This window comes from Cimex lectularius, unplaced genomic scaffold, assembly GCF_000648675.2.
Source record: "Cimex lectularius strain Harlan isolate CLEC.00 unplaced genomic scaffold, Clec_2.1 scaffold42, whole genome shotgun sequence".
Taxonomy (NCBI): Eukaryota; Metazoa; Arthropoda; class Insecta; order Hemiptera; family Cimicidae; genus Cimex; species Cimex lectularius.
Genome location: NW_019392754.1, coordinates 336,048 through 360,045, shown reverse-complemented (window position 1 = coordinate 360,045; position 23,998 = coordinate 336,048). Strand labels below are relative to the sequence as shown.

The 23,998-nt window shown below is 33.1% G+C and overlaps 2 protein-coding genes across 7 annotated transcripts in view; both read right to left on the bottom strand.

Moving 5' to 3' along the window:
• Positions 1–13,198, bottom strand: part of LOC106673789 — a 28,692-nt gene extending 15,494 nt beyond the window's left edge. For both annotated transcript variants that reach the window (XM_014406055.2, XM_014406056.2), the window contains exons 1-7: positions 12,361–13,198; positions 5,886–6,074; positions 5,743–5,819; positions 5,395–5,680; positions 5,078–5,307; positions 4,498–5,017; positions 377–510 (exon numbers count right to left, since the gene is read on the bottom strand). In XM_014406055.2, the coding sequence (XP_014261541.1) occupies positions 377–510; positions 4,498–5,017; positions 5,078–5,307; positions 5,395–5,680; positions 5,743–5,819; positions 5,886–6,074; positions 12,361–12,784 (1,860 nt within the window). In that variant the 5' untranslated portion in view covers positions 12,785–13,198. The remainder of the gene's footprint in view (positions 1–376; positions 511–4,497; positions 5,018–5,077; positions 5,308–5,394; positions 5,681–5,742; positions 5,820–5,885; positions 6,075–12,360) is intronic.
• A 477-nt stretch (positions 13,199–13,675) lies between these two features.
• LOC106673790 lies at positions 13,676–22,264 on the bottom strand. Of its 5 annotated transcripts, none has more exons than XM_024227297.1 (3): positions 22,091–22,264; positions 21,620–22,019; positions 13,676–13,718 (listed from the first exon to the last, which is right to left on the bottom strand). In XM_024227297.1, exons 1-3 carry the CDS (start codon positions 22,134–22,136, stop codon positions 13,691–13,693), a joined length of 474 nt encoding a protein of 157 aa, XP_024083065.1. In that variant the 5' UTR covers positions 22,137–22,264; the 3' UTR covers positions 13,676–13,690. The 5 variants fall into 5 exon arrangements, with proteins under 5 accessions (XP_024083065.1, XP_014261546.1, XP_014261548.1 ...); XM_014406060.2 differs by lacking the exon at positions 13,676–13,718 and adding an exon at positions 14,341–14,404; XM_014406062.2 differs by lacking the exon at positions 13,676–13,718 and adding an exon at positions 17,134–17,170.
• Positions 22,265–23,998: the final 1,734 nt, after the last annotated feature.

Here is a 23,998-nt window from a genome sequence, read left to right as displayed (position 1 = left end):
ACTGGGATAGGCGTTCTTTCATTAGATATACGAAGAACTGATTGCAACGTGAAGAAGATATTGAGTTCACATTTAATTCCATTTCTTGGCTTTATAATTGTTAATTCATGAAGCTGAAAAAATAACTTTACATTATTAATTAGACACAAAGATTAATTTGACAAGTTTTGAATAATTTCAGAATTAGAATAGAAGACCGTTTGCTAATAATTAATAATGTAAACACTAAAATTTCAACAACACTTCATGAAGAGAGAAAAAAGAAATCATCGTAGAAAATAACAACCAATTTCGTACATGTAACAAAAGCAAAATTCCTTCTCGTTTAGATTCCAAATGCCAGCGAAATAAGAGGATAAAATAAAAATTTTCTTACCAAAGGGCTCTCCCAAGGGACAGCTTCTAAAAATTTTGTCATCGGAAGTTTCAAGGAAGCCTTCGAATCCTCAGTGTAATTTAATCTTAAACGTTTTTCTCCTTTCAAAGCTTGATCGACATTTTTTAGTGGATCTAAAACAAATAATAGAAAAAATTTAGTTGAAATATTTTTGTAAACTTATTTAATAATTTATTACAATCTGTAATTTCTAATTAAAACATGTAATTTGCGGATGTATGTATGTACAACTATTTACATATTTACAATGAGGGGAGCAAATAATATTATTCTCCAATTTCACTAATGAATAAGAAAAAACACAATTAAAAGAGGGTGCCAGCGTCAATGGGCCAGATCGACAGAGAAGCTCTTGCGTATCAAGAGCACTGTCAATGGGTAGCCCTCATAGAAATGGACTCATAGAAGAAGGATCATCCTCACTCCATTAAGAATAGGCCATGTTAGGTTGACACATGCCAAAGCCTGCATGAGGTTGCTTGATGTGTTCCACCTAATTGAAGGATCAATTCCTTGGCTCCATACAGAGCTCGCAGTAATGCCAGCCGATTTGAAAATTGTGCTTGAGCACAGCAGCGAATATTTTGGTCCCCTGTCCCGGTTCTTGGAGGAAATGTGGTCGTTCTATTGTATATAGTGACAATAGTTTGTATGCCTAGCTTGTGTTGAGAGTGAATGTATTTATTAGCTAGAATGCACTCATTGACCCTCAATTAGGTTAGTTTAAAATATATGTAAAGGGTGATGGAGGAAAATCAAACACTCCACCATCCTAATTGAACAAGTGATATGTAAACAGGAGTGAATGTATGTAAGAATGAGCGTGAGTACAAATGGGTTTGGAACTGCATGTGTTGAGTGCTGAATTGACCTAGCTGTTGATAGCACCTGGAGCCCAACCTCAGTGGCTGGACGGATAAGACTGAGGTCTGCCCCTGGACTGCCGACACCTCAAGTCGGCCAGCAGTTTTCTGTAAATAGTAAAAGCTGGAATTGCTAGACTATGAGAAGCAAAAAAGCTCAACTTGGCACATGTTTGTATGATTTGAGCCTGTATATGTAAATCCAAATCCATCAATGAAACTTCACTACCAACTCATCAGAAAGGAGGTCGTGGTTTCATCTCCTCTTGAGACGCCTTATAAGATTGAAGGCTATTGGACAAGTCTAGGCTAGACTATTTAGGCGACAAGAGAGTTTATTATAGAATTTGATTAATTTTGGGTAAATGGAATTTTAATGTGGTTGAGGAGGATACCATTTGAGACATAATTGGATATCTGAGGATTTTAGATTAAAAGATTGGAGATGTTGGATATCAGAAGGTTAGTAGTTACCCACAATTCTATATCAGATATTTGTTCCGAAATGTAAATGTGATATGGATACACATACTTTCATTTTTTAATTGCCAACACCAATCTGTTATACATGCAATGTCTCTGAAGCAACCTCAGGATCGGGGTCAGAGGATAGAAAAAGATGCAAGGAGGCTTGGTGTAATGGAAACATCAGCATTATAAATGATATAGAGGATTGGTCCTATCATACTGTCCTGTGGTATTCCCGCGGCCTAGAGCAGTATTCGGAGTAGAGAAAAAGATCGAATTTTGTATAAAATAAAACTGAAATGTAGATAATTGATGTGATAGAACCTTCACAACTCTAGGGCAATAATACAACAAACATTAATAAATACGCCACTGCTCTACCACTTGAGCTATCGTGACTTTGATCCACTCGGACAACAACTTCTCATCTCAACCCACCCATCGAATTTCCCCTCCTTTTTGCCATTTTTCAAAATTCAAAGGGTGGGTTGATTTTTTTTTCTCACAATTATGGGGCAATAATACAACAAACATTAATAAATAATCCACTGCTCTACCACTTGAGCTATCGTGACTTTGATCCACTTGCACACCAACTTCCCATCTCAACCCGCCCATCGAATTTCCCCTCCTTTTTGCCATTTTTCAACATTCGAAGGGTGGGTTGATTTTTTTTTTTTTTTTTTTTTTTTGTAACAAGGGTTTGCAACAGCAGGGTTATATAAACCCTCAGGGTGCTGGTAATTTTTGAAGAAAAAAAAAAGCCCATTTGTAAGTATGTCGGTTTCGAATGCAGGGCCTCTGGATTTGAACCCGGGACCTTTACCTATAGTGATGGTCTAGCACTGCGTCGCCTAAATCGTCGTAGCCACTGACGCCCCCAAAGGGTGGGTTGAGATGGGAAGATGGTGCCCGAGTGGAATGAAGTCACGATAGCTCAAGTGGTAGAGCAGCGGCTTAAAAAGGATGTGGGCTCAAATCGTGACACTGGCTTTTTTATTTCAACCAATACCTTACACAAAGATTAATTAATTGAAAGAAGCTATTTGGTCAATCGGACCACAAACTTCCAAAAAAATAAGACAAATTAATCTTTTCAGTACTTGTGTAGTATCTTGTTCAAACTTATATGCTCCTCACATGCCTTGTGACAAGTTATTTCATTTTCGTATTACTATTATTATTTTGCATTTTACAAGCTCTGTTGCATCTTTGGGCTGAATGCAATGTTTAGCAGACACCTCGGTAGTCTACAGGCAACTGCCCCATCCTTTCTTTTCTGTCCTTATCACCAACGAACCACTTTTTTCTGTTCACAATTGGCTTCTCTCTCAAATTGTTGTGAAATTGCGGGTTTTCTAGAAAACCATTTGGCCACGACGTATTTACATCTCTTTGGGAATGTCCTACTTTCGCCTACATCCGACCCCTAGGGCTTTCCGACCCTCTACACTATAATCTGAGTTTTAGCTTCTTGTCTGCCCAGTGCATATTTATTTTTTATATATTTTTCTTTTTTTCTTTCAACTCTTGAACTAAATAAATCAGTAATCAGTATTTATTTTATTTTTAGATTATTGTTTTTTAAAATACATAATGACTACTTTTTGAAAAAAAATAAATTTCTAATTAAATAAAACTTGGTTTTTCTCCTTCCATTTACTTATGTCGTTGAAATATGTAATATTCAGGAAAGTACTGTCAAATTTTCAACAGAATCAGCACACTTTCATATTCACTTTGAATTTTGATGCGATGCAAAATAAATCAGGGGTCAAGTAATGGCCAAGAATATAGGCTGGGGAATACATTTTAGCATCCTAAAAATCCCGAAAAGGTATCCACAATTTACACGCAAGCTAAGCTGTATTTCATTTCATACAATTCTTTCAATTTAATATTACTATCCAACATAGAAAGATTAGAAAGTAACTTATAACTATCAACAATTTTTATTAAAAGGACTGGGGGCACCAATGGTTTAGGCGTTGAACACGGCATTCATCAATGTAAGGTAAAGGTCCCGGGTTTGAACCCAACGGCCCTGCATTTGAACCCGACATACATACAAATGGGCTTTTTTTCCAAACATCGGCACCCAAGGGTTCAAATAACCTTGTAATTAAAATACCCTCGTTAAAAATATTTAAAAAAAATAAATAAATAAAAAGATTGGGAAACATGAAAACCTTAAATTTTATGGATTTCAGGGATCAAGCTGTTAAGGTGTCCTCTCATATTTACCACACTTGCGCTTCTAGACTTTATTTCCAATATAACTGTTGGGCGTTTGGACTGAATAATTTGGGAAAAAAGTATTGTAAAATTATCTAGCAAGTTCTCCTCTTACTTTACTTTTTTACTAGTATCAATTTGAATCAAAAAATTAAAAGGACAATCTCAGAAGGACTAGAAATTATTAAATTTTAGAATTTGTACAATTATACAATAAATTACAATGTTATTTGAATTGTTAACTCTGTTAATTTACACGATGGATGGATTTTCATTGTTATAGGTAAACACTAGATTTATTAACGTTTTCACCCTTTTTAATCAGAAAATAACACTATGGGTATTATAAAACCAATAGCCGACTTCTGACAAAACTTTACCTTCTTCCATAAAGAAATATTTTTCTAGAATCCTTCTATAATTGGAAGAGACAATGATTCTCTTAAGACAATATGCGGATTGGAAAAACTACCTGAATTAAAGGAAACATGTCAAAGAAGTCAAATAATTGTTGAAGACATGATACGAACTTACCGAGTGGAGAAAGCGAATTGCTCTTGATGCGTTTTTGATTTCCGTTGGTGAGTATCTGTGAAGAGTTCTGTTCGGATTGAACAGTCGGGAAATTCTTACTATAATCGATGTATGTGTAATTGACGAAGCTTGTATCTGAGCTTTTAAGAGCGGATTCAGATTTGCAAGTTTTGAGAGAAGAGATCTCGTCACTTGTACTCAAAAGGAAATTATCGGGGTGCACAGGATCCTCGGCATATTTGTAATCCCCTTTATTCGGGATATCCACGGGTCTGTTTCTTCTGATGATCTCCGTGTTCTGTCTGATGATTCTCTGGGTGTTGTTGGGATTGTTGTAGTCCATGAATAGCTGCCTCTTGTTCCTGACGTTTGGAGATACGACTGCCGGGACTTTGTGGAGGCCCATGGCCGCCGCGAAAGTGACCGTCCCAGGCCCTCGACTCCTCCGATTCATTGGAATTTTGATTTCTTTCTTTTCTTTAGGAACAACCTCCAACGGTCCTATCCACTGGGGCTTATCCTATTGATTAACAGAAATAAATTAAGTTATTGTAAGATTGGATCATTTTGTTTTAAATACCTGGATAACGCGTCGTTTGCATGTTTGCAAAATTTTTCTCTGTGTTTCTTTAAGTTCAAGAAGCTTTTTTTTTCTTTCTTCACTTTCCAAGGCTTTTCTCTTCTTTTCTTCATTACTTCTTTCTTCCCTTTCTTTTTTCTTTTGCTTGATAAAGTTCCTTGTTACTTTTAAATCGTACTTCTTTTGTTTGGGCGTGTTAGCCTTTAACACATTTTCCTTTTCTGGTGTAACTGAAGTAGAAAAACAATAACTTTTGATTATAAAAGTTTTTTTCTAATATTGATTTTAAAATTTTTCTTTAAACAAATTTAAGTTACCTTTTTTAGTTGATATTCCAAGACTTGATTTTCCTTTTTTGGGCGTCTTCTTTACCGGCTCAGGTTGATGTGCCGTTTCACATCTTTTTGGAAGTTTTTTGGTCTGTTCTACTAACTCGGAAACTTTTTTAATTTCCTGGTTTAATTTAGTTATAAGACTGTTAGTAGAATCATCCAAACTTGGGATCAATTTTGGTTGGTCAGTTTCTACCTTTGAAATAATGTTTACCGGATTTATTTCAAATTTTTTCACATCACTCACCAACTGGGCTTTTTTTACTGGTGGCTAAAAAGTAATGATTATTGGTTAAATTTGTTCATAGGTGTAAACAATTAAATAATATTTACATCATTTGTCAACCGCACAGATGTGTCGACTAATTTAGTCTTTTTCGGATTCTTTTCTTTATTAGGCCTGCTGGTGGCTATAACAAGAGACATTTGTAAGTTTTTCAGTACAGTGGATACGAGAAGGGAAAAAAGAAAATTACTCTGGTTCGGTTCTTCAATTTTAAGCACTTTAACAAGTTTGCCATCCTCAGAAATATACTCCTTGTCCGGCTTAGTTACAGGCTCAAATGTGGTAGCAGTGACAGGAGATGGGTGTAATTTCAAATGGGGTACATTGCAAAACCCAAAACTTGATCCTGTCGGTGTTATTATACTCTTTTTAGGAGGAGCTGAAATAAAGAATTAATTAAGAAAAAAAATCAATTGTAATGGAGTCTTAAAAAATATGTCTCTTTACTTTAAAACTTAGTGCTTATAGTACTAATAACAAAGTCGTAATAAAAAGGCTATAATTTATCCAATTTTATTTATCTAATCTATAATTTTAGCATCTAATTATATCATTTTACTTTTTACTGTACTCATATGTTGTAACAAGAATTATATCCAAAAAATTAAAAATTCACTACACTTCAACCCTCTTTTGCTCTTCAACCTACCTATTTGCATAACAAAACGCATTTTTTATTGATGCGATATTAAATAAATCACTAATCATTTATTATCACTTGGTATAAAATTATGTTCTAACATATTTCAGCCCAGGTGATGTCAAAATTAGAAAGTAACTTTCTCCCCATGGTCTTGTATAAAAATTCAATTCATGCCAAAATTGAGAATTAACCTCAGGTGATTTGATTAATTATGATCAATACTCATAATAAATATTTAAAATTAAAGGAAGGAATATTGAAGTTATTTATAACAATGTGTTTTGACATCATAAATAAATCCATAAATAATTCCAATCTCATTTTCATTTATTACACTTTGAAATTCTACTGGATGAAAACAGTAACAAATATATATTTTGGAGGGATAACATTACTGGAATTTATAAATAAAAAGCCCATTGATATTGTGCATAGAAACTACTGTTGTAAAACAGAAAGGGGGAAGAGAAGAGAAGAAAAGAAGAGAAAGAAGGTAGTCCGTACAGATCCTGTAAAATACCGCGGATCGATAATAGTAAAAAGAACAACACCGTTTATACAGCCAGCTGAGTGTAAAAAAATATATGGGTAATTACAGATTTTCAAAATTTTTGTATTGCTCTTCGCCTCGGAGACATCGCTTTGGCACTTTTCCCTCAGTGCTACAAGCTCTAAGAGCTTGGTTCTTAACACTTGAGCAGCCACTTTTCAAATATAATCGTTCAACGAGTATCTTGCAAAATAACATCAAGCCCTTTCTCTACATTTACTACAGAATTTAAAACTTAAAAATATGAATAACAACAGGTTTGTGCTTTGAACATAATTTGGAACTAAGAGAAAAGAGGAACCATTTGATTGGTATTTGTTTTTGCTTGGCAAATGTTAAAGCGATCAAGACTTTATTGTTGAAAAAGCCTACAATTAAAATAAATTCATTAAAAAAAGGAATTATGATATTAAGTATTTTTAATTATTTAAATTACAATTATTTATATTTCTTAATCATTTTTTTTAATAAGTTAACTGTGTATTGATCATTTTGTGATAATTTAATTAGAAAACAAAGCTGGCAGTGGTGGATGGCAGACAAATGAATATCTCTAAGATTCTCTCTCCCTCTACATTTTTATGCAGCATAAAAATAAGTTCTTTTTGTTAATTTCAATGTTTAACATAATAAGTAAACATAATAAACAATACAAAAAGTTAATTTCCTACTTAAAACAATTTTAACAGAGTTACTAAATGATACAGGAGAATTTAAAAAAAAATAAGTTGTTGAAAACTGAATTTTAAATAAGCAAAATTCATTTTTCTCAGCTGTTTTTTAATTAAATTAAAAACAATAATAGAAGATAGAAACGAAAATAACTTTGTGCTAAGAATTACAACACTGGAAGTATTACCCTATGATACAGTGCCGACATATAATATTACATAATTAAAAAATTAAACAACAAATATCATAAGCGAATAGCCTGTAAATACAATTTTAAACAATATATATACATATTTGTACTTTGGTCATTACCAAATATTGTGGACTATCTTTGGTGTGATGGTTCAAATTTCAGCATTTCACCATCTTCAGTGTTGGATTTGTGGGTGTGACAGATCAATGAGGTAAATATAGAAAGACCACTGTGCTCAGTAATGACAAAATTACAGGTTCATCACCCCGTAGTTAATTTTTTTTTCTTTGTGGGTGTAATAAATTTAAAAAAAAATCTCCTGACCACTTCAACACTTTCTGAAGGTATCGAAAAAAAAGTTTTATCTTTCTTTATTATCGTTGACTCTAACTGCTCAATCTGGTTATACAACAATTGTTGACAATTAATAAAACAACACTCAGATACTGAACACGGTAAAATGTCTATTTTTTGCTTTTTTTGGTCAACCAGATGCGTTTCAGCATTTTGCCATCTTCAGTGTTGGGTTTGTGTATAACAGAGAAACAGCAAAGATAGAAAGGCCACAGTGCTTAGTAATGATCAAATTACAGGTTCATTACCCTGTAGTTAATGTTTTTAATGTAATAAATTGAAAAAAAAAATCTGACCATTTCACACATCCTGAGGGTACTGAAAAAATAAGTTTTAACTTCCCTTATTGTCGTTGACTCTAATTGTATGACAATTGATGACAATAAAACAACACTCAGACCCTGAAGATGGCAAAAGGTCTATCCTCGCAGTGTTGTTCTGCCAGACGTGTTTCAGCATTTTGCCATCCTCAGTGTTGGATCCGGGTGAATATGCTTCAGACAGACAAAACTAGCAAGGATAGGCAGACCAGGATGATCGAAAATGACCAAGCTAAAATCTCACATTACTAGGAACATTAATCAGAATATTACTTTTTAATTTCTTTTTACATCCAGGGCTGGGTGAAAAACTGTTGAATTTTAAAAACTAAAAAAATCAGCCTGGAGATTTTTGAAAATATTATTAAATTGCAAATGCAGAAGTATTCTAGCTACTACCACCTTGAAGCTAAACAGTACTCTTTATGCATTTTACAGTTCAGTTTTGTTATGTACTTTCCACAGCTGGGAAATTAACTGGTAATAATATTATTAAATTAATTAATAAACCAGAAAAGCTTTGCATTCCAGTTTAAGGCATCATGTTCATGGGTAGCCCTTGACGCTCTGCTTTATATGTTACACTTGTACCATCCACTCTTTTTTAGCTCTTCTGTTGGCAATTTGACATTCAATGCTGCGTTTTAATTGTAAGCTGAATTTAAGAAGTTTATACTGGTAGATTATCTCTTGGGATCTGTGAGGTGTTAAACCTGCAGTGATTCATTTTTAATCTTTCTGGTTAAATTATTTTCATAATTTGCATTAGTCACCAAAAACAAAGTAATCACTGAACATGACAAGAAACCAAAACATGTCTGATAGACCAATGATCTGAAATAAAGTCAAGCTCTATATGGACAAAACCAGAAAATTGCCAATAACAGCTTTGAGATTTTTAAAAAATATTTAATGCCAATGCAAGAGTATGATTCTAGCTCCTAACAGCCCTGAAGAGGACCAATGACTTTTTTCTTTTGTTTTTAGTTTTTAATGTTCCGATGGGGGAGTCGAGGTGTGGTTCGAAATGCATTTACATAAACAAAAAACCCACACGCCAGCAAGTAGCAAGTAAAATAGTGCGGCTTTTAACTTTCTCGTAGATACAGGGGTACCACATGTATCTTAGGACCACACTCTAGATGGTATATACCACAAACATTCCTATTCTTCCTGAAATTATCTTTACCAGCTATCAGATGATACCGCCATCCTTTGCTGTCATAAAGATCCTGTCATCTCAACCAGAAACCTGGCAAATACACATCATACCCCTTGAGATGAGGTTCAAGCTGTGGAAGATGACAATAAACATGCAAAAATGTCACTTTTCACAACAATCCAGTTACACAAACCACCATGTCAGAAAACATTCATCCAAAAAGCTATACAAATAATTTTCTCCGGCCTTGCGACCTCCCAATTGATAGTGAGAATAATTCAACGATATATGCTTATACGAGTGACTAATAATGAGTAGTTCCGTAGTTCCATTTTTTTTCCTATTTTATAGGGGTTGTTCAACTCCTCCATGAGGAATATCGAGTACTCTGGTGTGAGTGTGTGACGTCTGGAAAGTAAGTGTTTCTAAAATCTAGTTCTAAGTTATTAGTGTGAATGGAGTGAGTTGAACCCTGTCCCGAGGAATATCTGGGGGAGTGAATAATACCATAATTTTATTTTATTATTGTATGTTTTGTATCTATTCTGTAGTTGACAACCTGAGGAACTAACGAAAAGCTAGCATTTTAGGATATCGACATTGTAAACCAGATCAAGACACTCAAATGGCTGCAGATGAAAACCAAACACACATAAAGGACAAAACAAAAGAAGAAAACATGCAGAGGGCTGGCAATGAACTCATCTGTTTATTAACCCATAAATCTCCTACTTTATTATTATTATATTAATCCATATGTGCATTTAACAGTCACAATTGACTGTATTAATTATTTTAACGAATTACACTTTTAATCTAAGATTTTGGTTGAGTTGAAAAAGCAAGTGTTACGAGCCGGATTTGAACTTTCGGCTATAAAAAAAGTGAAAAATTTAAAAGGTTGTAGAGATTGCGAAGAGTTGGAGTTTAGGGGGATTGAAGTCACGGCGGCTCAAGTGGTTAGAACAGCGGCGTGGGTCCGAATCCTGCTCGTGACGCTAACTTTTTCATCCAAATCAAGCCTTTAGATAAGAAGTATATTGAATTGAAGCAATTAAATAGGTCAATTATGACCGCTAAACATATATGGATTAATATAATAATTAAAGAAGTAATTACTTCGCTTACAGATCTCCATGGCCACTTCATAAGTCACTGAGAAATGAATCTTGATTACACAACATTTGAAAATAGGGTAAAAAGAGGGAAAAATTGAAAGGTCATAGGTTGAGATGAAGAGTTGGTGTCCAAGGGGATCGAAGTCACGATAGCTCAAGTGGTTAGAACAGCAGCGTATTGAACCGAAGGTCGTGGGTTCAAATCCTGCTCATGACATTAACTTTTTCATCTCAACCAAGACTTTAGATAAGAAGTATATTGAATTGAAGCAATTAAATAGGTCAATTATGTCCGCTAAACATACATGGATTAATATAATAATTAAAGAAGTAATTACTTTGCTAACAGCCCCCCTAGGCCACTTTATAAGTCACTGAGAATTGAATCTTGATTACACGACATTTGAAAATATGGTAAAAAGAGGGAAAACTTGAAAGGTCATAGGTTGAGATGAAGAGTTGGTGTCCAGGGGGATCGGAGTCATGATGACTGAAGTGGTTAGAGCAGCGACGTATTGAGCCGAAGGTTGTGGGTTCAAATCCTGCTCATGACATTAACTTTTTCACCTCAACCGAGGCTTTAGATAAGAAGTATATTGAATTGAAGCAATTAAATAGGCCAATTATGACCGCTAAACATATATTGATTAATATAATAATTAAAGAAGTAATTACTTCACTAACAGATCCCCATGGCCACTTTATAAGTCACTGAGAATTGAATCTTGATTACACGACATTTGAAAATTACCCTATTTTATAGGGTAAAAAGACGGAAAACTTGAAAGGTCATAGGTTGAGATGAAGAGTTGGTGTCCAGGGGGATCGAAGTCACGATGGCTCAAGTGGTTAGAGCAGCAGCGTATTGAACCGAAGGTCGTGGGTTCAAATCCTGCTCATGACATTAACTTTTTCATCTCAACTAAAAACCTTAATTAATTGTCTTGATTACACATTTGAAAATAGGGTAAAAAGAGGGAAAACTTGAGCTATCATGACTTCGATCCACTCGGACAATGAAAAAATGGGAAAAAGGGGGAAAATTCGTAGGGTAGGTTGAGATGAAGAGTTGGTGTCCAGGGGGATTAAAGTCACAATGGCCCAAGTGGTTAGAGCAGCGACATATTGAGCCGAAGGTCGTGGGTTCAAATCCTGCTCACGACTCTAACTTTTTCATCTCAACCAAGATCTTAGATTAAAAGTATAATTAATTAAAATTTAATATTCTGTTTTATGTATATTTTTGAGACATTTTTCTAAGTTGTTACCATATTTACTTAAGCGCAAGAACTGACACAGTAAATAAAGGAAAAAGAAAGACTACAACCTCAACCTGATAGCTAGTGAACAATACTAGGCGAGTTTACTTGCAGCTAAGGAATTTGTCATCTAGTAAGTAGTAATCAAGACTTAACCATTATTTAGAAATTGTGCGATATTTTAGTGTTGATGGGTTGGTGAACTAACGCTGAACCAGCATTGGGTTACTTGTCGGGTCAGTCTTTACTTGCAGGTTGTTTTATTGTTCAAACGAGTTCTGGCATTGCACCATCTTCAGTGATTGTCAAGGTAAGAAGTGAAGACCCAATAAGCGATCCTATGCCGGTTCAGCACTTGTCGAAAGCGAAAGAAGAATGGAAACAAATGTCATACGTTTGTTCGATGTCAGGTCACCGGATGCCTTGACCGACTTGTCATCGGTGAAGATCTCCTGGCAAAAGAGCCTCGGCCTGTCCTGGATCTGGCTCTTCCTCGGAGACAGATTGTTAAACTTGTCGGTGACATCTTTGATGGAGTCTCTCTGTCCCGATGACCTCCTATGTCCGAAAGACCTCGAGTTTTCGATCCACTTCCTCTGGGCCTCTTTGATGCCGACAAGCTGTTCGAAAATTGCGTTCTCGTGTATTTCGGAGAGAGTCCGGACTGGGAGGGTCTTCTCGTCCTCATGAGATTCACCTTCGGCCGCGTTGCCCTGTGGCCAGTGGACTGCAGTCCTCTCCTGGGACGGGCATCTCCCCGAGTGCAGCCCGTCCGCGTTGATCTGTCCGTTTTTCACCCGTTTGTCCTCACGTTCCATACTTGAATTTAAAGTTAACTAGGGATGTGTAAGTAAAAATGTGTGTCCGGCCTTCTAATTTAAATAAACATAAACACATTGCAATATTGTAGTCTTGTTTTTTTGTTTTGTTTTTTTGCTCGAACGCCTGGTTAAATTAAAAATTAGACATCAGTGCATATTTTGTTTAAAAAACACTCATTCTCGGTCCAACGGACTTAGTTTCAACTATAGGACACATCTGACAGTCCTTAAACGATGAACTTGTAACTGTAACTTCAGTTCCACCACCAAAGCCAAACATGTAAACCCTGCGCCGTTAACTTCAAAGTCAAACTTCGCGGGAGGTTGCAAATTTTGCAGCCAACGGTCCACAAATTTCTCTTTTCTTCACTTTGCCACACATTTTACTATTTTTCTCATTTTCCCCCTTGAATTTAGAAGACCTCTCACATTAATTGTATTTGTAAAAACAAACGAAAATCTAATATTGAAAATTACTCTGGAATAAACTTTTCTCTATACCTCAACTATTTGAAAACCTAGTTCATGAATAATTCCAAATTCTTCAAAACTTAACATTTCTCAACAGCATGGATTTACCATCATTTATCCATTTATACATTTAGTATAATTAGTAGTGATTTATATTGAAAGCCTAGTTCATGAATATATTTCCCAACTCTTCAGAAACATCATCACCCAACAGCATGGATTTACCATCAATACCCGTCATTTACCCATTTATGCTTGAAGTATAATTATTAGTCGTTTATATCTTAAATATATAAAATAATGTATAAAATAATTATAAATTTTATAATTGTAGATTTTATTCAAACAAAAATCCTTATTTATTGACTCTCATGTTCTTATATTCCCTTTTCAATCTGGCTTCTGAAAATTTCGTGGTTGTGAGCCATCCCTTCACAGAATCTCAGATGATATCCTCCACCTAGGAATTAGCAATAAGTGTACTATTATTTATTTACGTTGGTATAGCTAAACTTTCCTCTATTCTAAACTATTTGAAAGCCTAGTTCATAAATGTTTTCCAATTCTTCAAAACCATTAACATCTCTCGACAGCATGGATTTACCATCATTTACCCATTTATACTTGAAGTATAATTAGTAGTCGTTTATTTCTATTATTTTTACGTACATTAAATGTATAAAATAATTATAAATTTTATAATTGTGGATTTTATTTAAACAAATATCCTTATTTATTGACCCTCATGCTCTTACCTACCTTCCTTTTTAATCTGGCTTCTGAAAATTTCATGGTTGTGTCATCCCTTCTCAAAATCTCAGATGATATCCTCCACCTAGGAATTAGCAATAAATGTACAATTATTTATTTACATTGGTATAGCTAAACTTTCCTCTATTCTAAACTATTTGAAAGCCTAGTTCATGAATATATTTCCCAATTCTTCAAAACCATTAACATCTCTTGACAGCATGGATTTACCATCATTTACCAGTTTTTAATTAGTAGTTTATACATTTATAATTGAAGATTTTATTTAAACGAATATGATTCTTATGCGCTCTTATATTCCCTTTTCAATCTGGCTTCTGAAAATTTCATGGTTGTGAGTCATCCCTTCTCAAAATCTCAGATGATATCCTCCACCTAGGAATTAGCAATAAATGTACAATTATTTATTTACTTTGGTATAGCTAAACTTTCCTCTAGTCTAAACTATTTGAAAGCCTAGTTCATGAATATTTCCCAATTATTCACAACCATTAACATCTTTCAACAGCATGGATTTACCATCATTTATTCATTTATACATTTAGTATAATTAGTACTAATTTATATTGAAAGCCTAGTTCGTGAATATATTTCCCAACTCTTCAGAAACATCAACATCGCCCAAAAGCATGGATTTACCATCATTTACCCATTTATACTTGAAGTATAATTAGTAGTCGTTTATATCTTAAATGTATAAAATAATGTACAAAATAATTATAAATTTTATAATTGTAGATTTTATTCAAACAAAAATCCTTATTTATTGACTCTCAGCCTAGTTCATGAATATATTTATACCGCGGTAGCCGAGTGGTTAGCATGATAGACTCTCACGCCGCGGTCGTGGGTTCAATTCCTACCATCGCCTCTGGCCCTTTTTTCCCGATAACCCCCAATTTGAACAACATATATAAGAGATTCATCATGGCTAATATGCAAAGATCATAAGGCCAATTAAAAAATATATAAAATAAATATATATATTTTATATAAATATATAAAAGCATTTAAAAACTATAAACTAGTAGGGTTGTAGGATATGGCTTTTCACAGATTGCACAGAACTATTGATGAAGTCAATGCTATTGCAGATGTCATTAATCTTGATCATTATTTGGTGTAGAGAAGAGAGCATGTAGTGAGAGCTTTGGAATTCAATATAAAATAATTTGTGGGTTTTGAGAGAGTGCGAAGGAACGTGTAGCTGTAGCTGAGAGAGGAGAGAAGGACTATCAATGAGATTGTTTAATAATTTAAATACAAAAACAATAGTGGATTCCAGAGTAGGCAAAATTCAGAGGAAGATTGAGTTTGTAAGAAAGTTTTTAAAAAAAATTTGTTTTGTACAGATTGAAGAATTTTTTGATAATTTAGATAATATAGGTTCCAAACAGGTGTAGCGTATTCTAGTATGGGTTGTACAAAAGTTTTATAAAGATGGACAAAACAGAGGATTTTTAAATTCGTAGGTGTTCGGGATGATGAAACCTATCATCTTCATAGATCTATTTTTTATTAAAGAAATATGTTCTTTAAACTTCAGCTTTTGATCAAAAAATACACCAAGATCCTTTAGGACCTCAACTCGCATTAAAAGAGAATCATGGAGAGTAGTAATAGAGAAAAGGTTGTTTCTTATGAGAGAATGTAATTGTGTAGCATTTGGAGACGTTGAGAGCAGGTTTGTTATTAGAAGACCAGGTTAGCACATTATCGATAGAATTTTGTAATTGAAAGCAAGAAGGAGAAATAATTTTGGAATAGATTTTCAGGTCGTCAGCAAATAATAAAAACTGAGCAGAAGGGAGAGAGTAAGATGGATATCATTAATAAATAAGAGAAACAAAACTGGTCTGAGATGAGACCCGTGTGGGACTCCCGAGGAAGCCTCAAAGGGACACGATTTAAATAATTTTACTTTTACTATTTGTTTTTTGTCAGAGAGAAAACTGGATAACCAATTCAAGAAAGGCCCGGATTTACCATCATTACCCATCTTTTACCCATTTATACATGAAGTATAAATAGTAGTAGTTTATACATTTATAATTGTAGATTTAATTTAAACAAATATCCTTATTTATTGACTCTCATGTTCTTGTATTCACTTTTCAATCCGGCATCAGAAAATTTCATGGTTGTGAGAATTGTTCAAAATTTCCAATGTGAAGTGTCATTTTTAGAATTTCAAAATTTAGATATCCAGTTGGTATCAGATCTCTTCCTACTAACAAGACAGGATTTTAATGTTGTTAAATGTTTTTGGTTTGACCACTCATTAAATATTTCAACTCTGAGAGTAGTTCTCAAAATATACTTCTTTCTTTATCTTCTTCAGCACAGAATTTTTAATTAATGGAACCAAACAAAGATGTAAGATTTTTCTGAAAAAATGTTTAAAACATAAGATAAAAATGCAAACCTCCCATCCACTTTTTTTTTTTTTTTTTTTTTTTTTTTTTTTTTTTTTTTTTTTTTTTTTTTTTTTTACTAAACTGTGGAGATTGTATTCAATAGAAAACGTCTGCAGAGTATTGAATCTGTAATTTTGGCCTGTTGATCCTCATTGCACTGGTTAGTCAGAAGCCATTTTAACTGGTTGGTCAGGGTTATAAGCAGGATGGGGCTAGAACACAAACCCAGTCAGAAGCCATTTTAACTGGTTGGTCAAGGTTATAAGCAGGATGGGGCTAGAACATAAACCCAATCAGAAGCCATTTTAACTGGTTGGTCAAGGTTATAAGCAGGATGGGGCTAGAATACCCATGTCCTACAAGCAAGGATAAAAACCAAAATGATTGGAAATGACCAAATTAAATGTATTGTTACTTTAACAAGACAAGATGCAATTTTCTCCAAAGTAATTATATTTATTATAAATTTATATGGGATACAATAATTCTTAAATGGTACAATGTAAACTTCACATGTACGAAAGGTAAACCTTGAAAATAGCCAAGTAAAATAATTCCTGTCATACAGGAAGGCTGAACATCAAACTACCAGTTGTGTGTTGAGGGGTCAAACTGCTTTACTGTACTTCTTTTATACTATTCTCAATTAAAAAACCATGGCTGGGTTTCAAATGTAGCGTGGTAAATATGAGTCGGATGCCCTTACCACTTAGCCAAGCTAAAACTAGTGATTAACACAAATCCAAATTTTCCTTTAAAATGCTACATTAAAGTGATCTTAGCAGGACAAATCTTAATATAGAAAAATAATACAAAAGTCACTTACTTTGAATTGATGCTATTGTATTTTGCTCTTAAAATATAAATATAACAACACATTTTTCTCTTTTATTTTTATTTGTAACTGTACGCAACATATGTAATAAACAAATCTGCTGAATGTGGTTCATGGTGAGTGAATGACAGATGCTCAGTGGTGTCGCTCTTACCTGAGTATCTTACTTTTTGAAGACCATTGGCGTTTTATCATATGGGCGGGTTCGTAGAATGGAATAGATTTTTTTATTAATTGATTAGGGTGAGGAGATAATCTGTAATGGAATATCAGGTAGATATGTATCATAGATAGGGCTGAAAGGTATCAGGACTTGGCAAAGTCTAGGTTATACGGGAAGTATACTTAATGGTAGGGTTCCTGATTGGTAATGGGTACTTTTTATTGCAAAAAAATTAGATTGGAATGTCTGAATACAGTATAGGTTAGTGCATTGCAGTCCTGTAAGTTATAGTCCATAAGTCCATACGGGTGCAAGTACTTAACGGTATAAAGTTTCTTTTTTTTCTTTAGTGTTAGTTTTTTTGTATCATTGTGTATATCTGTACATAATTTGCATGTTTTAATAACATAATACGTTAGAATTAACACATTTATGAATGTTATTTCCTCCATTTTTTTTAATGGTTGTATATTTATGATCTAGCCTTTAAAGATTATATATTATTTACATAAATTTTAAATATTGTTATTTAATTAGGATTTCTTATGTAATGTTTTTTAATCAATTGTGTAACTAATTGTGATGTGTTCTTTGTGTTGGATTCCTTTCTCTTCGTTATTTTAAATTTATTTAAAAAATCTACACCAAATTTTGTATTTTTATAAATTATGAAAAATATAATTATTTTTCTTTAAATAGTCCACTACATTGACATTTTTTTCATATACAAGAATACATGAAATAAAACATAGTGCCTGATTGCTTCGTTTTCTTCACTTGGTAAACTTTACAGATTGAGACGAGGGAAACTACGGGAAATTTGAGCATCTCCTGACATGCTATCGTACCATCTCCTTTGATACTTTACGACTTAATAAAAGCCAATCACAAGCTAAACAGGAAAAATATTTCAAATAAGCAAAACCAATTTAAAAAACGTAATGCATTAACAATAAATAATAAAAATACTTTTTTTCCTCAATAAGTCATTAATTAAAAATTTTATTTGGGGGCTGAGAAATTTGATTTTTGGTTATTCAATCTGTTAATTTTATCTGTAATAAACTCAAGAAGATTTTTTACAAGTTTTCTTCTCTCTATGTCAAACCCGACATATTGTTTGAGTTTATTATAAATAAACTGACTTTTCAAGTATTTGTTGAGTAAAAGGAAGAAAAATATTTTAAAAAAAGTTTAAAATGAGGAAGCCTTGGTAAGAAGGGCCTATAGTCAATATTTCCATAGGTCCTTTTTTTCTATAGTCTGGCTGTAATATATTTTTTACTTTCTTTAATTCATCGATGAGTTAATGAGTGAACTAAAAAATGTGAAAAAGTATATGAAGTGGACAAGAAAGTGTGCATCGGGGCAAAGTTATGAGTTAACAGAATCACAGCAAAGAGAAAATATTTTTGTTTGTAATCAAATGTATAGAAGAATGTTTTGCTAAATTTAAACCTTCAGATCAATTATTACAACCTGCAGAGTAAAGTCACAGGATTTTTAGTAATTGTCATACAACTTTTGAACATTTCAGCAAAGCATGCTCGTATTTTTTAAAGCAAAGACCTCCAAGATGATCCTTCCTTGAATGAAGGTGCAAGTACGGAAATCATAAAAAGGCACTCTAACAAAATATACTTTGACAACCCAAACTTGTTAAACAAAGGCATTTTCAAAGCAGTTTAAAATTTACTTTCAACTGGGAAGTTTTTACAAATGAAGTCCAAGACCTTCAGTCATACACTTTTGTTTACTTATTGTTATTATAGCCATTTTTTATTTTTACAAGGGTTCCCAACAGCAGAGGCCATATAAACTCCCAAGGTGCTGGTGTTTAAAAAAAAAAATCTAGTTTGTATATCACATTCGAATTCAGAGCTGCTGAATTTTATACTGGGATCTTTACCTTACAGTGATGAGCACCATGTCAATTCCTTAATCGTTGCGACCACCATTGCCTTCTGTCAAGCACTTCACCATTAAAAAACCCCAAAAACTTACGCATGCAATTTTTACCCTATTATTATCAAACTTGTTTACAGTTATTACTGTTTTTGATAATAAAATAATGTTTTATCTTTCTTAAGAGAAACTTGTAAGTTCTCAGTGTCCTTTTTGTGAAGAAAATTTATTCTCCATCACAAAAGTTATCCCCAAGAGGTTTCTATGACTTCAACACGGGAACGAGTTCCTCTTTTGAGAAGATATTCTATGAAGGGGTAAGCACGGTAATGAAAAGAAGGTACTTTAGAGTACCTGAAATCTACACCTCACTATAAAAGAATGTACTTTTGACAACCTGAACTTGATTAAGCTTAAAGCCCCTAAAAATGAAACCCAAGACCTTATTCTGCCAAACACACTTTAACACTAAGAAGCCTAAAATCGACTTGTACAATTTTTTCCCTTATTAATTATACTTTTTCATAGTTTATTAATGATTTAGTTATGAAAAAAGTTTTTTTTAATAGAAAAATTTAAGTTCGTGTGGAATTTCTTAGGAAGAAAATATTTTCCCTATCACAAAAGTTTGCCCCAAGAAGGCATTTTCTATACTGCGATTCAATTTTAATTAAAAATAATAACATGAGAAGTGAAGAAACAATAAATTCAGGATAAATAGGTTTAGTAATAAAATAACTTGTCCCTATTTTACAGTGAATGTTTGAAAACTTTAGACTATGATTACTTGACAAAAGATTTTGCCACATAAATGCTTCTTGCTTAGACCTCCTCAATTATCTGATTAATATTTGCAATTGTCTTCACATCACCTTTTGATGACAAGTGTTACTTATTTATTTTACATTCAAGGAAAATTGAATGATTAGAAACAACTGGTTTCCTGTTGATTAAAACTTTTTCCTTATCAAATTAATTATAAAATTAAATTTGTTTAAAATGTAATAATTTTTAAGATATCATTCTGAATTGTGAGGAATTTTTAATTGTTACAAAAATATCCTTTTTTTAATTGATCTCAAAATCAAATTTCCTTCGCCATAGTGATATGAGGATAATGTTCAAAATGGGAAAGGCTTAGTTGAAAAAGTGAAATTTTCTATTTTCAGACAATTGTTTTAAGTTAAATCAAATTGAAAATAGTGATATTTTGCTGAGAATACTCAAGCTCCAACTTTATTTAAAAAGTTGGAGCTTATGACTCAATTGGTGGTGGGTATGTTTTACCAGTCACTAATGGACATCCTTAAAAAGTTAACTTTGGCTTAATTTCTGTTTCTCAAGAAATTCAATAATTCTGTTAGTAATGTTCTTTAATGGATCAATGGAGGACAATAATTAATTCTAATAAATGTCATTATTTTGCTTTTTTTGAGGATGTTGGCATTGGGAAGTTATAAAGTCCAGCCTCGGCTTTAAAAACTACTCTTTGCAAATAAATCTTTGCATACGCTAATGATTTTCTGCCTCTGATTTTTCGTAGGCCTTCTGTAATTGCTTTTGCGAGATCATCAGATGTGCTGTTAAATGCAAAATTAAATATTATTAATCACGAGCTTGTTATTGCTGAACTTTTCTCTAAGATATAAAGTTAAATTTGGGCTATATATAAATATATAAAAAGAAAATTATGGTTTCTCAATAAAATCTGTATCATCTTGCTAATTTCTGTACAGAAAATAAGAAACAGATTGGCATTTTTGGGTATGTGGTAACATTAATAGTCATATTCATTTTTTTAAGGTTTAAACTTTGATAGTTTCTTCAATTTAATTGATAGTTGTGTATATCATAGGGTTAAACTATGAAAATAACATGTTACACTTTTCCAAAAAGAAAATGAGACTGAAGCCCCCAAAATCAATATCAATAAAAAGAAACTAGTTTGATGGTTGTCTAGTTTCTGAAAAGAAACCAAGAAATATAATAAGTCAACCGGAAAAGAAGAGTAAAAATGAAAATAAGCATTACTGTCATTTAGAAAAAAATAAAATATATATAGCAATGTTTTTTGCATTCTTAGATTATATAAAATACTATCGTTGATCTCAAGTTTTGACATTGTGTTTGATAGGTTAAAATATATACGATAAGTTACAAATTTAAACATTTTTTTGTCTGACTTAACCCACAATTAACTTAATAAATGTAAGAAATCTTGACCATTGTTGTCCTTAACAATAATTTTAGCGTATTACAAATTGAATTACTTTAATGCTTGGCCTCCTGGAATTCTTTTCAGTGAACGGTTTCGTTTGCGCTGATTTGGCATATAGACTCCAGTTTCGGCTTCAAATAGTATTTTTTGGATGTTAAACTTTGCCGCTGCAATCGTGTACTGGTCTTTAACGCTTCGCAACTGAGAAGCTATGCTCTCCCCAAATGCTTCGTACTCGTCTTTGAATCCTCGTGTCTTTTTCGGTTGACTTGTATTGAAATTGTGCGCAGCAATTTCTTTTTTATTTACTTCTGGATCTCTTCTTAAATTGTTACTATCCCTTTTGACAACAACCCTAGATTTGTCTGACGAAGATCGCTTCAAACTGGTTTTCAATATCGGGTCAGTTTGCACTTCCATTTCTTGTCTCTGCGGAATCGGCTCTCCTGAGACTAACATTAAGATACAAATTTGAGTTATTTAAAGAGAATAATTTCAGTTAATATTTGGGAATTCTACTTACCTCTTCTTTTCTGGATGAGAAGAGGTGTTGGATTTAATCGTCCCATTGTTTATGTTGTTTAAAATTAATGTTGGTTAATGGTAAATGGTGTAATGAAGAAAAATGAATGTTTGTGTTTTTAAGATTATTTTTGTTTACAAATAAATAAATCATATGGACTCTGGACCACATGAATGTTTTGTGTATTGTTTCATAAACCAAATTTAAAAAAAAAAAGTACTTTCTTCACATATACAATCCATAATTATTTGGAATGAAAATGGACATTCCTGAATTATGAAAGCTTGTTCTAAATGTAATATAATAACTATAATAATAAATTAAAGAAAGTAATATTATCAAAGCTGTTTCCTTTCTAAGGACCTTTACAGTGCCTAAATATTAAGGTAATTCCTACTGTTCTAGTCGAATGACTACTACGTCTGAGGAGTCAGAGCTACTTTGCAATACTTTTTCCAAATTAATCTCAAATATGCAAGGACTATCCTGGGATTTGGACCCAGAAACGCTATAGTGGCCAATACAAGTCAGACGCCCTAAACATTTGGCCAGTGCTTTTCAGCACTATTTTTTCGGCTGGAATTTGTAGGCTTCCCTAGTAAAGTCCACTAAGGAACTAAAATATTTCCCATTAAGTCAGCTTATCGATCTTAAACATGATAGAACATTTACAGTTCAAATCACTTCTGTTGAAATTTGAGCTAATATAGGGCAATTAGATAAAAAGTGGTTGTGGTCTGCAACTTCATTAGAACAAAATTGTCTGACATTAAAATCCAAAATTAAAATTTAATTGCTTCAGCCCAGTCCCTAATCCCCGCTTGATTATTAGATTGTAATCAAGTTTGCACCAACTTCTTTAACATCGAACAAATAAGTCATATAAAAAATTTGGGACTAATTATCGACGAAAGATCAAAATGGCATGCCCATATTACTAAGGTCCAGAAAAATTTGTGCTGAGGCAATTTATGTTTTGCAGAACAAATGTGAAAATGGTCTTGTGTTAAAGGTTTATTATGTCCTGGTTCAATCACATAACCCGTCCAGACTGGTGTGGTGGGGAGGTCCTTATGCCAATGTGAAAGATCAGATAGACAAAAATATAAAAATGAATTGTAAGAGCTTTGTCATACAAGGAGAGAATAAAACACTTGCTTCGACTTTAAAAAAATTCAATTTTTTACCACTACATTTTCTTTATGATTATTTGAAGATCGTGAAGTGCCATCCCCCATTAATTAACGGTCACTAAACACTACACAGTCTTTATATATATTTATATTTATTAAGAAACTTTATTAACAGAGGAGGAAATCAAATAGATAAATGTTAAACTTCAAATTCTAAATTGAGGAACCCAATGCGGTTAGTCTTAACCTAAAACCTCTCTACCCCTAAAAAAATTGTGTACAAAGGTCCTAACTTCATAAACTTCCAGAAGGCTTAAAAACCTGCTTTAACTTTAAGAAAACTTTAAAATAAATTAAAAATGGCTTTTCAAGCAACTAAAGTCTCATATTGAATAGTACAATTAGGCACAACTCTATATAAAATGTGTGTGTTTTTAGTGACCAGTTGTTATAATTTGTTGGAGTTGTGAGGAACAGTTAGGAATAAGTATATTAGAAAAACACCTTTTCATTTTTTTTAAATTGATATTTGAGTTTACATTTAATCAATTTGACATTTACCTCTTAAAATATGTTAGACCAGATAAGGATATTAGTTAATGCCAAGTTTTATTACTTGCTACAAATTTCAAATACTTACTGGTATTTTTGAAACCCTAATAACATTAATTGTGCCAAAACCCTTAATATGTGCTTGAAGTTTGGTCATTTTTGGCCTGCCTTGTCTCGGTTGGCTTGTCAGTTCAGCTGCCATTTGGGGTGGGGTAGTGAGAAT